An 18,226-nucleotide genomic window follows, 5' to 3' on the forward strand; every position below is an offset into this window, starting at 1 on the left:
GCTGACTGGAAAGAAAATGGTTCTACAGGAGACCCCTCCTCTCAGTCAGAGAAGAGCAGCAAGATTGTGTCCTCTGTTAGGTTTGCCATATTTCAATTAAGATGGAGCCAAAACCTTATCCTCTGCTCTGAGTAGATGTTACAGTTCTTGTACATCACTCGCGGTTCAGACAATCACTACAGTACATCACTCATGGTTCAGACAATATTCTTCTAATCCCACACAGTGATCATTGAGCTGCAGCTCTGTAGTGAAAGGAATTATGAAGTTCATATGAACGCCTGCGCACATTGAAGGAACACAGGGATTTTGATTGACAAACCTACTTATGTCTGTCCAGTGTCCATTTCACATTCACGTAACCATCCCCTGTTTAATTCCATTTAGGCATGTGCTTGTTTGTTTTTAACAAGGAAATCAATTTTAAAATACCATACTTTTACCAAAGTAATAATAAAGTACTGTGTTTACAAGGTGGCAAGTACGTAGGAGAAACCACCACCCCCTTCTTCTTCTTTGTAGAATTTCTCAAAATGGGACCACATGTTGCAAGTTTTTTTGTCAGAGCTGTCTGCAGATTAGTTCATAGATTCTGCATATCTACATTCTGGTGCACACAGATGTCCCAGATGTCCGAGTCCAGCATGTTTGCTCTAAACCAAAGAGCAACCTAAATCCTTCCCCATCCCTTTGTATATGTGGGATCATGGGGACAAACAATCTGCCACTACCAATCACTGATGTACCCACCTGCCTTTACCATACTCCCCCATGGTCTGCATAGTCAATGAACCTGCTTTGCAGGAAGTTGGAGGTTGGACTAGATGACCCTCAAGATTCCTTCCACCTCTACAATTCTATGATATCATGACCTTGGAAGAAGCTTTATGCATATAAAGTTTTAGACAGCTAGAAGTTCTCTACAAAGAAATCCTTCTTTCATGGGTAATCTCTACACACAAACTGTTTTAGGTGTATAGAACTTGTTCCAATGCTTGTTCCGCTAGAGGAAAAGATGTGGTTGAGTGTGGCACTGGTGGTAGGTGGCCTAGCCTGATTGATGGTGCCCATAGTCAAGGTTTATTATTTATTTATTAAATTCATATACCGCCCTTCAAGGGCTTCAGATGACGATCACAGAATCCAGGTAGGTTTACATGGGAAGAGGTAGTCATTGAGGTATTGTGGTCCTAAGGCTATATAGGTCAAAACTAGCACTTTGAATTGGGCCCGTGCAACCATACAGTATGTGTGTGCATTTTGTCAATGCATAGAATGGTTTACGGGAAACCCCTAGGAATTGAAACTTTTTTTATTATTAAAGATTTTCTTGACTTTGTTGAAACATACACACAATCAAAATTTAGGGCTAAAGATTTTTCTTCCTTTCTTCCTGAAGTAATGCAATGGGCACACAGTGTGGTGTAATGGTTAGTGTGTTGTACTAGGAACTAGCAGGGTTTGAATCACTACACAGCCATGAAGCTCACTGGGGGACCTTAGCCTAACCTACCTCACAGGGTTGTTGTGAGGATGAAATAAGGGGGGGAGGAAAACTATGTACACCATGTCAAGATCCTTGGAAGATAAAGATGGTATATAAATGTAATAAAGAAATGAACAAACATATATAGTATTGCATAAATTAATACTGCTAATAATTTTTAAAATGTAGTAACGAAAACAATAAACAGGACAAGCAAGAATTTGAAAAGTTCAGATAAAAAAAGATAGTCCCATCATGACAACATTGAGCCTTAGATTTCCTGGCCCTTAAGTGAGTGTCTATTTGTGTGAATTTAACTCTAGTCCAGGATGAAAGGAGTGTACAACTAAGTACCCTGGCCATTTGTTACCCCTCAGAAAAGAAAATAATGTCTGTAGAGTTTAGGTAGAAAAATACATGTAGTACTTTTGTTATTCATGGCACAACTTTAAGGAACATCAATACACAGGGGAGATTTTAATCACACCAATCATTGTCAAAATTACCAGCATCCAGCCTCTTCAACAATCAGAATCTGGAAAATAACATATAAATACCTTGTATTCTTGAGCACTGGATATAGGCATAGGCAGGACTCTGTCATTTTCTTTTGATTATTTCCCTATACATGTTAGAGCATACATCAACTGATTCTGTCACAATTTTAAATTTCAAAAAGTATAGTGTTAATATTCCTGTCCTCATTCTTTCCCCTTGCCAAAAATTGACTGGGGAAATCTTGACCTCTTTGGTTAGCTATTCTGAACCATAACACCACCTCCCTGTAATGCAATTCACATTCTTTTGGACAAACTCATGGAGAATTTTCAGTATTACACTTCCTTTATTTGTATTCCAATGAAAAGCTTTTGATATTTCTAGTTGAACAGGAACATATGAAGATTTTAATTCTCACAGAGGGGAAAGTGAGGAGATAAATAGAGTATGCTGTTTGGAAACATTGATTAAAGAGAATCATTATAGAGTATAAAATGAGGAGATGGTTTACAGACACCATTAGATACATTCAAGTCAGTCTGTAGGTAAAAGGAAAATAACCATGTATACTATTTTAGATGTAAACACAAGAATGTTCATTTGGAGGTGAAACTTTTTCAACAGGATCATGCTTATGGTGGTGTTGCTGCTTGTACTTCTGTCTCATGCTGTATGCAAGAAGTATTCCATTAACTGCAGCATATATGATGATCCCCTCCCTATTCCACATGAATTTTACCAACCAGGTGACCTCATCATTGGGGAGATGGTTTCCCAAGTCTTCTTAAACTATAATAGCCTCATTTTCAAGGAACAGCCTACACAGATCTTGATTGACGAACCTGTGTAAGACAAATTCTCTTTTCTCTCCCATTCTCTCTACAAAACTTATTTTAGATCTCAATTCTTTTTAAGTCTATTATTTTCTATGGTTCTAAAGTTTGCCACAATCTTGAAAACGTTTAGATAAAATATGCTGAAGAGTACAAATGCATTTTTGGTTGTTCTGGTGGTGATTTTTTTTTTAAACAGCTGTCACCTTTATTACAGTTCAGTGCCCAAGAGCTACCAGCACATCCTGGCCTTGGCATTTGCTGTGAAAGAGATAAATGAGAATCCCAACATCTTGCCAAATGTCTCTCTAGGTATCCACATCCTCAATAGCTACTTGACTGCAAGAATGACTTATAAGGCCACACTGAGCCTGCTTTCCACACAAAAGAAGTTTGTTCCCAACTTCAGTTGTGACAAGCAGAACCAATTGATAGCTATCATTGGAGGATGTTTCTCTGAGATCTCTGTCAATATAGCTTTCATTTCAGCAACCCACAAAACTCCACAGGTAAGCTGTGTGTATGAGGGTATGAAGCGTGCACATATGGCATATTATCTTGCTCTTATGAAAATAGTTTTGGCCATGCTCCTAGTGATATTTTGGTAAGCAGATTGTTTAAATTGAGTCTTGATTATGAAAGCTGCAGGTGGACTCACAGCTCCTTTGAAAACTTTACTCAATTACTAGTCCTATTCTAGATAGTAATAGTTCAATTATCTGAATCAGGTTGAACCCTCCCTGAGATTGTGCCTGGCTTGTGATCCTAAAATACAAAACTTCAGAAATTCCTTTTGCTTGCATTTGTAAACCCAAATGACCATGTTTGCTGACATACATGAATGACAATTGGATAAATGCAATCCAGTAGAACTCTAATTCTAAAGGACAAGATTAATTCCAAAAATTCTTATACATTTTCTTTCAGCTCCCTTATGGATCATTCTTGCCATTAAAAAGTTCCAAAATGCTATTCCCTTTTCTGTACCAAATGGTCCCAACTGAATCCTACCAGCAAATGGGAGTTGTGAGATTACTTCAGCATTTTGGGTGGAAATGGGTTGGAGTTGGTGCTGTGGATGATGACAAAGGGGACAGGTTTTTACAAACAATGATGCCAATGCTTGCTCAAAATGGAATCTGTTATGCCTTCATAGTAAGAATGCCAAAATGGGATTATGTGGATGAGATGATTGACTTGATTTTAAAGCAGTTTAAAAATTATGAAGTTTTCTTTGAGGAAAAAGTCAATATATTTTTTGTATATGGAGAAACTCCATCCTTTCAGATTGTGAGAATATTTCTTTTTATAGCAACCTATATGGAATGGCCTCCTCTTGGTAAAGTGTGGATTGTTACATCACACTGGGATTTCACATCAGTGTCCATTCAGAAGAATTGGGATATGCAAACCTTCCATGGTTCCATATCCTTCACTGCTCACTCAAATCCACCACCAGGTTTCCAAAAGTTTATTGAGGAGATAACGCCTTTTGGGGTGAAAGGAGATGGATTTATCCAGGACTTCTGGGAACAGGCATTCAGCTGTTCATTAAATAACCAGGAGGAAACCTATAAGGAAACATGTACTGGGGAGGAGAAGCTGGAGAACATTCCTGGTATTTTGTTTGAAATGAAGATGACTGGCCATAGTTACAGTGTCTACAATGCTGTCTATGCTGTGGCACATGCTTTGCATGACCTATACAGATTGAGATTGAAGCATAGAAGTTTGTTAGAAGATTGGAGATTGGTGTTTCAGAAGGTGCAACCATGGCAGGTTATTACATCTCTCTCTCTCTCTCTCTCTCTCTCTCTCTCTCTCTCTCTCTCTCTCTGGTTATTACAACTCTCATTCTCTCTCTCTCTCTTTAATGCAAGCTAATTAATGAACCAAAATTTTAAAAAGCCATTCACTTAAAATATTTTGGTGTTCTCTCTGTTTTATGCTGTTCTTATTTATGAATCCATTTGGCTAGTTAATGCTAGCTTATTATGAAATAGTGAAGATTGAAATTGTGACAAATGAAGGCTACTAGAAATATAGAATCACAACATATACGCCCCCCACCACCCTGCAAAAGTAGTATGATAGGCCTTTGTGAAGCTCACTGAAATTATTTCAAGACCTAGTCTTTCCTGTCTTTGGATTTTCTTTGAATATAGATCCATCACTTTCTAAAGCTCACCATGTTCAATAACAGTGTTGGAGAAACAATACATTTTGATAGCAATGGAGAATTAGTAACCGGGTTTGACGTTACAAATTGGATGATGTTTCCTAATGCGTCAGTAGTTAGAGTAAAAGTTGGAACACTAGACCCTCAGGCTCCTCAAGGCAAAGAGTTAACCATTCATGATGACCAAATTGTATGGCACCAAAGCTTTAATCAGGTGAGACATAATGACAAACTATTGAGTATATAAGAGACAAAATGTTCATCAGACCAGTTAATTCTTCTGGCTACTCTTTAGGTATTATAATCTCCTTGATATTCTAAAGATCCTCCCTTTCTTTCTAAAGACATATAGACAGAGTAATGATATCTCTTTGATCTTTACCTGCATTTTCAGAGAATCAGTTTTCAAAGAACACAGGAAACCCTGACAAACACACCCCTGAAAATTGCTGTTGGAATTGCTGCCACATTATGTCATATGAAGCAGATTAAATTGTCTTTATTACGTCTTATTGAAAAATATCACTGAAATCTCTTCATACTTCCGAAACTCATTTTCAATTACAAGGGGCCTTTATTGCTTGCTAGTTATGTCTAAATTCTGGGCATAAGAGCAGCAATATAGTTGAAAGGGTCTTCCTCAGGAGCATTATTCTAGTTAATCATGTTTAACTGGGTGTGGGGAAAGCAGCTCTGAAGAGGTTTAGGCTTTATAAATGTCATTTCATTTCATTTCATTTCATTAGTAAATCATTGGTACATATAGGGGAAGAATAGCTCAGGCATGTAATCACATACCACCATCACTTATGGTTTCCCCCTAAAGCTCAGTCCTATACCAATAGCTTCAATGGATGGACAGTAATATAAGACTGGATGATCTAAAGCTTTCTTCACTAATTGCAAACCTACCATTCTTAGAAAACAAACAACTCCCTCCCTCACCATTATTTCTCATCATCCATCATGTTTCTGTGCAGGTACTACCAGTTTCTGTGTGTAATGACAACTGCTATCCTGGCAACAACAGGAAAAAGAAGGAGGGAGCGAAATTTTGCTGCTATGATTGTGTGCCATGTCCAGAAGGGATGATCTCTAATAAGAAAGGTGGGAAACAGAATAACAATAACAATAAGGTTATTACTTATAATGCAACCCATCTGACTGGGTTGCCCCAGCCACTCTTAGTGGCTCCATTCAAAATATTAAAAATACAATGAAATATCATTTCAAACCTCAATATACATGGCTGCAGGTGTCTTCTAAAAGTCAAATACTTGTTTATGTCCTTAAGGTCTGATGTGAAGGCATTCCACATGTCAGGTGCCACTACCAAGAAGGCCCACTGCCTGGTTCCCTGTAACTTCACTTCTTACCAGAAAGCCCTTGAAACTGGACCTCAGTAGCCAGTCTGAACAATGGGGGTGGAAACACTCCTTCGGGTATATAGGGCCAAGGCCATTTAGACGTTGACTTTTGCTTGGAAATGTACTGGTATCCAATGTAGATCCTTTAGGGCTGATGTTACCGGTATATGGTCCTAGCAGCCACTCCCAGTCACCAGTCTAGCTGCTGCATTCTGGATTGGTTGTAGTTTCCAAGTCACCTTCAAAGGTAACCCTACACAGCACATTGCCATAATCCAAGAGGGAGATAACTAGAGTATGTACCACTCTGGCAATGGCCCATTGCCCAGCCCTGGATGGCAGTGGTCTTGGGAATCATTGGCCTAGCATTGCACAGTGCCACTTTAAGTTTCATATGAGACACCTTTTTTAATACATGTATCCTTCTAGTCAGGATCAGACCCAAAAGCAGGGATAACCTTCAGACAATGACTAAACCTACCTCCTTAGTAATGGCATGATCTGGCCCTCAGACAACTCCTCCTGCTTGTGATCACTCAGATTAGATGTCCCAATAGAACTCCCCTACTGGAACCTGCCCAAGCCATTCTGTTGACTAGGACTTAGTCCCATAGCAGCCCTACCAACCTCCCCTTAAAAACAAATTAACTTATAAAATTAACTAATTTAGAAAACACTAGACCACCCAAAAATAAAAATTAACATATATAGAAATATCCAGCCATTTTCATAACAAAAGATATCTAGTATTTATTTCTTAGGAGAATGTAAACTGCATGGATATAATGGTGGTTTAAATTTTAAATAAATATTTCCAAAACAACACAGTACAACTTTTTAACATTTTAAAAGAACTGCAAAAGAACAAAACCTCTCATCAGGTTTTAAGGCTTCCTTAGACAGATGTTGTTCTGCATTTGGGAATATTAAAATCACTCTTCCTCTTCTTTAATTTTTATTTTTGAAGACATGGATTCCTGCATCAATTGTCCAGAAGACCAGTATGCCAATGAAAACCAAACTCAGTGCATTCCAAGGATTATAAGCTACCTTACTTACAACGAAAATTTGGGGATCATCTTATTTATTATGGCTATTTCTCTCTCTTTTGTCGCAGCTTTAGTTCTTGCACTTTTTATAAAGCACAAGGAGAGTCCAATAGTAAAAGCTAACAACCGGAACCTCACCTACATCCTTCTTGTTTCCCTCCTCCTTTGTTTTCTCTGTTCCCTGCTCTTCATCGGACAGCCTGGAAAGGCAACCTGCCCTCTCCGACAAACGGCTTTTGGTATCATCTTCTCTTTGGCCCTCTCTTCTGTATTGGCAAAGACCATCACTGTGGTTTTAGCATTTATGGCAACCAAACCAGGTGCCAAAATGAGAAAATGGGTTGGCAAAAGAACAGCAAATTCTATTATCCTTCTCTCCACTTTCATTCAAGCTGGTGTTTGTACTCTTTGGTTAAGTACCGCTCCTCCATTCCCAGATACAGACCCACACTCATTCTATGGGGAAATCATATTAGTTTGTAATGAGAATTCAGCTACCATGTTTTACTGTGTTTTGGGCTATATGGGCTCTCTAGCCATTATCAGTTTCATTGTGGCTTTTCTAGCCAGGAAGTTACCTGACAGTTTCAATGAAGCCAAGTTCATCACTTTCAGCATGTTGCTGTTTTGTAGTGTGTGGTTATCCTTTGTTCCTACCTATCTGAGCACCAAAGGAAAATACATGGTGGCTGTGGAGATCTTCTCCATCTTATGCTCCAGTGCTGGGTTACTGGGTTGCATCTTTTTCCCTAAATGCTACATCATTGTGCTGAGGCCTGACCTAAATAGTAGAGAACATATAATGCAAAGAAAAATATGAAAGAGTTCTGTCTTCCTCTTTTTATTTTTCTCTTAGATGCATTTTATTGGAAGTACACCATTATTAATTTCTCTGAGTTCTGCTCCTGATCTGAACAGTAGGGAGCAGGTTACAAGAAAAAACATGAAAGCATATATCCATCTCTTTATTGCAGGGGTCAGCAAACATTTTCAGCAGGGGGCCGGTCCACTGTCCCTCAGACCTTGTTGGGGGTTGGACTATATTTTGGAAAGAAATGAATGAATTCCTATGCCCCACAAATAAACCAGAGATGCATTTTAAATAAAAGGATACATTCTACTCATGTAAAAACATGCTGATTTCCGGACCATCCGCGGGCCGGATTTAGAAGGCAATTGGGCTGCATTTGGCCCCCGGGCCCCTGCTTTATTGTAATACTACTTAAATGTGTCATTGGAAATGCTGTTGCTAAGGATCTCATGTGAATTCAAGCATAGGTGCTTCATTATTCCTATTTCTTCTTCTATTACTACTATTACTAATAATAATTTTTATCTATTTCCCAGCCACTCTGTGAAGCTTCGAGCATATTTATAAAAAACATAGTGAAACATCAAACATTAAAAACTTCCCAATACAGGGCTGCCTTCGGATGTCTGCTAAAAGTTGTATAGTTCTCCTTGATATCTTAAGGGAGGGCATTCCACAGGGAGGGCGCCACTACCGAGCAGTCCCTCTCCCTGGTTCCCTGTAACTTTGCTTCTCAGAGTGAAGGAACCAGCAGAAGTCCCTTGGAGGAGGACCTCAGTGTCCAGGCTGAACAATGGGGGTGGAGATATAATACTACTACTACTATTACATTACCCAGCTTTCACCGTAAGGTCTCAGGGTTGGTTACAGTAATATTAATACACAATCAATATGTGTATACACATCTCAATATGCAGATGACACCCAGCTCTACCTCTCTTTTAAATCAGAACCAGTGAAGGCGGTGAAGGTCCTGTGTGATTGCCTGGAGGCTGTTGGAGGATGGATGGCGGCTAACAGATTGAGGTTGAATCCTGACAAGACAGAAGTACTGTTTCTGGGGGACAGGAGGCGGGCGGGTGTGGGGGACTCCCTGGTCCTGAATGGGGTAACTGAGCCCCTGAAGGACCAGGTGCGCAGCCTGGGAGTCATTTTGGACTCACACCTGTCCATGTAAGTGCAGGTTAATTCTGTGTCCAGGGCGGCTGTCTACCAGCTCCATCTGGTACGCAGGCTGAGACCCTACCTGCCCGCAGACTGTCTTGCCAGAGTGGTGCATGCTCTGGTTATCTCCCGCTTGGAGTACTGCAATGCGCTCTATGTGGGGCTACCTTTGAAGGTGACCCGGAAACTGCAGTTAATCCAGAATGCGGCAGCTAGACTGGGAGTGGCCACCGGGACCACATAACACCGGTCCTGAGAGATCTGCATTGGCTCCCAGTATGTTTCAGAGCACAATTCAAAGTGTTGGTGTTGACCTTTAAAGCCCTAAACGGCCTCGGTCCTGTATACCTGAAGGAGCATCTCCACCCCCATCATTCAGCCCGGACACTGAGATCCAGCACCGAGGGCCTTCTGGCGGTTCCCTCACTGTGAGAAGCAAAGCTACAGGGAACCAGACAGAGGGCCTTCTTGGTAGTGGCGCCCGCCCTGTGGAATGCCCTCCCATCAGGGGTCAGAGAAATAAACAACTACCTGTCATTTAGAAAATACCTGAAGGCAGCCCTGTTTAGGGAAGTTTTTAATTTGTGACTTTGTATTGTATTTTGGTATTTGTTGGAGGCCGCCCAGAGTGGCTGGGGAGACCCGGCCAGATGGGCGGGGTATAAATAATAAATTATTATTGTTGTTGTTGTTGTTGTTGTTGTTGTTGTTGTTGTATGCAATATGAAAAACAGTTTAACAGCAGAATTATAAAGATAAGGTGGGTCCTAAAAATAGACATCTGAAGTATCAAATGCCAGCGTGAATGAGTGCATCTCCAGCATTCACCAAAAGCTGTATAATGAAGGTTCTAGAAACCCCTCTGAGAAAAGGGAGTTCCACAACTTAGGGGCTGCTACAGAGAATGGCCTCACCAGTTTCTGCTCTTGTTGTATCTGTCTAGCAGGTTCTCTGTGGTAGTAGAGAGCTACCCTAATTTTTTAAAACAAAAAACAAAAAACAGAATGCCCTCAGCCAGGCTGCCAGCCACCAAACTTACAAGGGTGGAGGAAATAACAAGAGGGAATCATATACCAATCTCAGTACCAGAGAGGATGTGTAGGGAATGGGTCCTGGGTAGTTTTGACTTTAAACGCTGGTGTGAGCACCTTGAATTGGGTGAAGAAACAAACTGGCAACCAGTTTAGCTGTTTTAAAACAGAGGTCATATGACATCTGAAGGAATTCCCAGCCAGCAATCTTGCTGCTGTGATTTGGACCAATTGAAATTTCAACAGCATCAAAATGCATTAGGAGGTCAAGGAGAACAAGCAGGATGGAACTACCTGCATCTCTCTCCTGGTAAGTGTTATCAACCAGGGTGAGCAAGGACGTTTCTGTGCCATGACCAGGCCTCGAGTGAGACTGGAATGGATCCAAGGAAACATATCTGCTAAAAATCTTCTGAGTAGACTTGAACCAGGCACAACCCACCTTAAACAGGTTTCATGCCTTCATTCTTCTGTATTGTCTACTCTCCCATACCAAAGATGAATGCAGGGTTGCATCTATCAGCTTTTGTAAAATAAGAAAGCTCTACTGTTGCTAGTAAATAGGAAGTCACTGCCAGGACAGTTGTTCTGATGTCTCTCTCCACCCACATATTTTGTTGGCTTGTTTTTTGTTTGGTTTTTTCATGATCCTGACAGAAACATCATTATACTTTACATATCCTTCACACCAACAACAGTTGCAGAAGAAGGAATACAGGCCAACCAAGCCTATTCTATCTTTGAAGAGTTTTTGCTACAGCCAAGTATCCTGCCTTGGCTTCAAATGTGAGCTTTTTCCTTTGGAATTGGGGACTGAATAGAGAATTTTACCTACAGGTATGCTGTATTCAAAGGTAGCATTTAAGAAGTCCAGCTCCTGCTCAGAGTTAGGACTATGATGTTTGAGTAATGATGAGTGAACTGTGAGATGGTTGACAGGATTATAAACTGAAGGCTCAGGATGAGGAAATGAGTGAAGAAAAGAGAGTCCATTGGTCTTTCCTACTCCTTTATTGAAACAGGAATGTGCTAGGTTCAGCACAATAATTAACCTCCACTCCAAAACACTGATACCTACTTCCTATATTTAGGTGAATCATAGAATTGTCAAAAAGTTCCTCTGGTTGTTTTGTCAGAAACTCCTTTCTTCTAACTTGAAGCCATTTGTCCAGATCCTGCCCTGAAGAAAACAAGCTTGCGCCATCTTTCATGTGACAGCCTTTATGGCTATTATTCAACTTGCAATACTTTAGCTAAGCATCACAGCTGATGAACACAAGGCAAACTACAGCCAGGGGGAGATATAGCCAAATTCCAGACAGGGGAATTGTGTGAGGAAAAGGTTGGGATATTTTGCTGTCAGGCCAGCAAGAATTGGAAGTGATCTGTTAAAGGATATGATCACCAAGCCTCAAATTTCACCTCCCTTCTTTGCAGGGATACGAAGTCTTTGTTACCCCTGCGATAAAACCAAATACCTGTGGCCGACCTAGTGGTGGCTTAGCCACCCTTGTTTCCACAGAGCTAAAGTGTAAGGTTCGGCAGCAGCAGTGGGTGAAGAGTAACAATCTACAAATCTTATTCATTTCTAGCAATGTAGGAGGAGATTTTTGTATGCTTTAATGTCTATATTCCCCCCGTGGGTACCCCCTCTCTGACGTCACAAACCTGAGAAGGTTTAGAGCTATATTTGGAGAAGTCTGAAATAGAACTATCTGGCCTGGATATCCTGCTGGCAGGTGATTTGAATGCCAGGCTAGGAAATGATATTAATAATGTACTGCTCCAACTCCCAGTTCCTGTCAGAGGCTGGTTGGTTTATTCCCTGGATCTCCAACGATAAGGTCCTGAACAAAGCAGGCATCACACTATTGGAGACTGTCTTCAAACATACCAGTAATTTGTATAGTCTGCACAGTACCTATATGGATAGGTCAGGGGGTTTCTTTTCCTTTCTTGGACCTAGAGGTGTGAGCGTTATTGACCATATCCTGGTCTCCCCAAAGCTTTTGGAGAGGTCACAGGGCTTTGGCACTTTTAATAGAATTTAGAGTGACCATCTTCCTATAGCAATCTCATTAACTCCCCTCGACTTTGGGGAACTGCAACACCATCACCGGGCAGACCTACCTCTAATTCCGGCCCCCTGTAGGCGTAAATGGAACAGCAATTCGGAATTTAAAATCAAACAACGCTTGCATTCGTCAGATTTACTGGTCCTGAGAGACCAGTGTATTTTACTTAATTCTGACCCTTTTTCAACTTTCCAGCGGGTCTCAGAGTCACTCTTCCCGCTACTCACAAACCTCAATCCTCCCAAACAACATAACAAATCAAGGGCCTGGTTTGACAAAGATTGCAGGAACCTAAGATCCCTGCTTAGGAAACTACAAAATAAGGTAAAACAGGAAGGGAATTTGTCCTCTGTGGTAAACCTTCACAGATGGCGTTCTCACTATAAAAATACCCTACAACTTAAGAAATCCCTCTATAGGAAGGAGCAATGGGCAGTACTTGACAAGGGGATTAAATTGCGGGATGACAAAAAATTCTGGGAAATAATCACCCAGGGAGTCTCACTCAAAGGGAAAATTGTAACTAATAGCATCTCATCCAATTTGTGGTATCAACATTTTTCCCAGCTCTATGCAGCTCCAAATATTGTTAATCCGAGCCCGATTCCTCCTTTTAAAAATGATCTATTAATCGGTTGGGATCCTGTTACTGAATTAGAATGTTTACAGCTAATTAAAACACTTAAAAATGGTAAAGCTCCTGGTGAGGATATGATTCCTCCGGAGGTGTTTAAATTAAATGCCCAATGGTGGGCCGCCATTCTGGCCCAACTTTTTACTGTAATAAATGATACATGTAAAATCCCGGCAAATTGGAAACTGAGTCTGGTAGCCCCTATTTATAAGAAGGGAGACATCCAAGACCCGTCAAACTATTGCCTTATAAGTCTCCTGGACATTGTGTATAAACTCTATACAGTGGTACCTCAGTGGTACCTCAGGTTAAGTACGCTTCAGGTTAAGAACTCCGCTTCAGAACAGAAATTGTGCTCTGGCGGTGCAGCGGCAGCAGGAGGTCCCATTAGCTAAAGTGGTGCTTCAGGTTAAGTACATTTCAGGTTAAGAACGGACCTCCAGAACGAATTAAGTACTTAACCCAAGGTACCACTGTACTCGCTACCTGCTAAACAAATTGGTTGACTGGGCTGACCACTCTAACCTGTTTAATCCGGAACAGGCAGGGTTTAGAAAGGGCCGCAGCACAATAGGTCATTGTATGGTATTACAGGCAATGATAGACAGGTATGCAAAGGCACATAAGAGTAAGCTCTTTGTGGCTTTTGTAGATCTTACATCTGCCTTTGACTCAATTTGAAGAGATAAATTATGGCAAAAATTACACGAAACAGATATTGATAGACAACTTTTTAAAATACTTAGAGAGTTACATACTGATACCACAGTTAAAATCAGAACTGGGCTGTCAGGCAATCATACTGATCCATTGCCATTGGGGAAAGGGGTTAAACAGAGTTGCCTGTTAGCGCCGTTCCTATTTAATTTTTATATTAATGACATTGTCCAGCATATGGCGAAGTGCAAGTCATCTGCTCCCACCTTTGAAAGCAAACATCTGAATATATTGCTATATGCCGATGACATGGCTATCATGGCACTCACCCGAAGGGGTCTACACAGCATGCTGGAGGGGCTTACAGCTTACTGCTCCCACAATTCATTAAAGATAAACTACGGCAAAACAAAAATTGTGGTTTTCTACTAGAGCTCGTCACACTTTCAGATGGTCCTTAGACAAACATACAACTGAACAGTGTCCTTCTTTTAAATATCTTGGTGTCACTTTCCAGGCTACATCTAGCTGGCTTGCCTTCTTCAAGGCTGTAACCCTTCTAACATGTAGGACCATTGGTGCTTTGCTCAGTTTTTTTATACAAGGGGAGGACAACTGGTGATCCCGGCACTAAAAGCTTTTGTTGGAAAAGTGATTCCTCAGATGTTATATGGGGTAGAACTCGGGGGTGGAATCAGAAGCTGCTAGAACGGCTCAAAATCTTACTAATTCTTTATCTTAAAATAATCCTAGGCCTCCCTTAAGGAACTCCAGCAGTTTTCCTAAGAGTGGAAGTAGGATTACCTTCTGTGTCTGCCAGGGCCCACTTAAGATTTTTGCATTTCTTCATCAATCTCGCAAATGCCTCGAACACATTATTGGTTAAACAAGCCTATGCATTTCTTCAATATAACCCTACTTGGCGTCAAAACCTCTTAGATATCCTATCCAGATATACTCTACCCAAGTTTAATATTCTTACATTGTGGAGCCCTGATAAAGTCTGAGAATGGATCCTTGATAGAGACACCTCTTTAGACATCAACGAGGTGATCCCACCCTTCGAGAGCTTTTACTATGGTCCGGTTTCAAGCATTACCTACTACATACCTGACTGGCAGATTTACAAGAATCCCAGTAGAGCACCGCTTGTGCCCTTGCCCCATGAGAACTAATGAGGATCTCGTACATTATCTTTTTCATTGTCCTATTTACTCGGTCTTTAGAGGTGCGATTTTGCAGATCATACCCAATTCAATAAAGAACCCTGAAGATTGAGTAAAATTTTTGTTAGCTGATGCTAACCCACAGATTTCCCACGTGGTAGCAGTCTTTGTGATGAAGGCCATGAAAGCCAGGGAAAGATTTCTGGATGACAAAGAAAAGACCCCTTCATCGTCTTCTTAACTCGTTCATGTTGTACTTTTCTTTCTGTTTTGGGGGAGGAGGGTTTTGCAGAGACAGTATGCAATGAATTTAAACATTGTTGTGTAGATATTTGTGTAAAGGCATGGTCCTCACAATAAACTGATATGTTGTTGTTGAATAATAGTGCTAGAGTCTAGGAGGAAGGGATGCCCTAGTACTTTTGTAATTCATGATGCAACTTCAAGGCGCATCAGCACACAGGGGAAATTATAATCACGCCTATCATTGTCAAAATTACTAGCTTCTATCCTCTTACAAAATGGATATACAGATGTCATCAGCAAGATAAACTGAAAGAAGAGAAAAAACTTTTGTGTTGTTGAGCACTGGATCTGTTCCTCATGTATGATTATCTACTCTATATATAGTGCTGTAGAAGGAAACATGGAAATCTACATGTGGATGTGAGTTTTCTTCAACAGGGTCATGCTGGTGGTGGTGGTGCTGCTGCTGCTTCTACTGCTGTGCCACACTGTGTGCAAGACACGTTCCATTAACTGCAGTATATATGATGATCCCCTCCATATTCCTCATGAATTTTACCAGCCAGGTGACTTCATTATTGGAGAGATTGTTTCCCAGGTCTTCTTCAACTATGATAACCTTGATTTCACAGAGCAGCCTACACAGATGTTAATTAATGAACCCACGTAAGGCATTGATTTTGTTCTTTTTCTCATTCTATGAATAAAAAGAAACACACACACACACTCACTAATAGACTAATTAAATTGATATTTTAGTATCTTTTAGCAAAATATTTCAGCTGCTCCAAAGTGAATCAAAGGCTGTTGTCATCGAGCAGATATCAAGTAGAGGCAATGTGCTGTCAAGGTGTCAGATCGACATATCCAAGAGTTTTCTCTTGTTTCCACTAACCCTGGACTGAGTTGCATTGTAGAGACTGCAACATATTTTCATTGAAGAGAACTGAATTAAATTTGCAGGGACAGTAGCTTCTTGTAAGGGTGGAAACCTGAACAACCTCTAGAAGAATAACTGTAGGGATTCTACAGGTACTACAAATAAAAAATTGTTTTACTAGGGTTTTTTTGTTTTTACTTCACCAAAGTAATTGACAGCTACTGCAAGTGTTTCATTCGAGTTTCAGTGGATGGATTATGGATCGAGAAAATATATTAAAATTTACACTGCAGAGCATGTGCAAAAAGTGTATAGTAGAATAACAGCCTTTAAGGGTATCTGAAGAAGTGTACATGCACACGAAAGCTCATACCAAGAACAAATTTAGTTGGTCTCTAAGGGGCTACTAGACAATTTTTTATTTTTTATATATATTTCTACTGTGTCAGACCAACACAGCTACCTACCTGGATCTAGAGCCTTTAAGGACCTGGCATATTTCTTTTTTTAAAAAAAGGGATTTTCCCCTTTTACTGACTGTTTTCTGCGGCTGTTGTTGTTTGGCTGTGACACACAAACACATGATAAGACTAGTGCCTTGTCTAATGATGAAACTCCTCACACTCAACCAGTCTTCACAGCCCTGTTCTCTGTGCTGCAACCATCACACGGTCAAAAAAAAAAAAGGCAATGAAAACATAGAATCAGCTTCTGCTAGGTTTCGTCTAAATCCTTCCCAAAGCATTGTGCTTGGATGTAAAAAGAAGAGCCCTGATGAAATTATTCCCTGGCTTGATACTAGAGTTGTAAGTTATAACATTACACCTCAATTCTCTTGTTCTCCCACCCCCCTAAAATTGAGTTTTCATTATAAGGGGTGCATGGAAATAAATATTTGTTTTTCTTCTTTTGTTGTCTCTCCCTTGACCTTCAAATTGAACACAAACGTTTGGGTGGACCTATATTAGATTTACAGGGGGCCTGATTCATATTGGATATCTCCTAAAACTCTCCTAACAAGGATGATTTGGCCTAGATTACGTCTCATTGAAATTTGATGCATACCCCAAATACGCAGACATCATCAGTTGTATCCGCAGTTAAACTCAGAGTAGACTTCTAGAAATTAATATGCCCAATTTAGCCATGTCCCTGAATTACAATGGGTCTTTTCTTTGTAAGGCTGGGGTTTCCCCCCAAACACACAATAAAGTGGTGTATAAATTTTGTTAAATAAAAATAATTCATAAAAATATGTTAAGGGAACCATCTATTAGGCTCTAGAATAATCTCAAAATATTTAGACCATTTAGTTCTTCAAGAAAGCAATAAGATGTTTGATGATGAAGAGTACAAATGCCTTTTTATTATTGTCATGTTCATTTTATTAAACAGCTGTCACTCTTATTACAGTTCAGTGCCTAAGAACTACCAGCACATCCTGGCCTTAACATTTGCTGTCACAGAGATCAATGAGAATCCCAACATCTTGCCAAATATCTCTTTGGGTTTCCACATCCTCAATAGCTACTTGACTGCAAGAATGACTTACAAGGCCACTCTGAGCCTGCTTTCCACACAACAGAAGTTTGCCCCCAACTTCAGGTGTCACGACCAGAACAATCTGATAGCCATCATTGGAGGATGTTTCTCTGAGATCTCTGCCAATATGGCTGCCATTTCAGAAATTCACAAGACACCACAAGTAAGCTGTGTGCATGAAAGTATGGAGGTTTCACCATTGTGACATAGCATCTTGATTTTAGGATATTATTTGACAAAGTTCTTCAGATGCCTGACCATGAAGTTCACCTGGCTGAGGAGATCCTTGTTTCTGCTCAGTGACTCAGTGGCCTCCAGGAAGGGGATGAGAACCATCGCTAGCTAGGAAATGACATCCCACTTCTGCCTTCTAGTGGGACCTACACCATAATTTCTCCATAAATAGAGAATTCATGGACATCTTTTGCTCCACCATACACTCAAGCATGAGGTAGGTGGCATTCCACAATGTGCCCATGTCACACACCAGCCAGAGCTGTAAGAGCCCCAACTCTGCCTACTTCTTCTACAGCAGCATATTGTGGTAGAAATACCCAGAAACACTTCTGCAGCTCTCAAGATCATGGATGGTGATCAGAGGGAAATTT

General features: G+C 40.5%; 1 protein-coding gene across 1 annotated transcript; it reads left to right on the forward strand.

Moving 5' to 3' along the window:
- Positions 1-1,127: 1,127 nt before the first annotated feature.
- Positions 1,128-17,823, forward strand: LOC117057625 (vomeronasal type-2 receptor 26-like). The gene is made up of 9 exons (XM_033168467.1): positions 1,128-1,147; positions 3,035-3,326; positions 3,745-4,581; positions 4,983-5,210; positions 5,977-6,103; positions 7,331-8,215; positions 12,579-12,817; positions 15,759-15,862; positions 17,490-17,823. Exons 1-9 carry the CDS (start codon positions 1,128-1,130, stop codon positions 17,821-17,823), a joined length of 3,066 nt encoding a protein of 1,021 aa, XP_033024358.1.
- The last annotated feature ends 403 nt before the right edge of the window (positions 17,824-18,226 follow it).

This window comes from Lacerta agilis, chromosome 14 (genome assembly GCF_009819535.1).
Source record: "Lacerta agilis isolate rLacAgi1 chromosome 14, rLacAgi1.pri, whole genome shotgun sequence".
Lineage (NCBI taxonomy): Eukaryota > Metazoa > Chordata > Lepidosauria > Squamata > Lacertidae > Lacerta > Lacerta agilis.

Bases quoted from the DNA above. Each gene is read 5' to 3' on its own strand.
- LOC117057625 (XM_033168467.1), top strand. From the start codon at position 1,128: ATGACGATCACAGAATCCAG. The intron at 3,327-3,744 runs GTAAGCTGTGTG...ATTTTCTTTCAG, and splicing joins CAACCCACAAAACTCCACAG to CTCCCTTATGGATCATTCTT. The intron at 8,216-12,578 runs TGCAAAGAAAAA...GTAGGCGTAAAT, and splicing joins AAATAGTAGAGAACATATAA to GGAACAGCAATTCGGAATTT.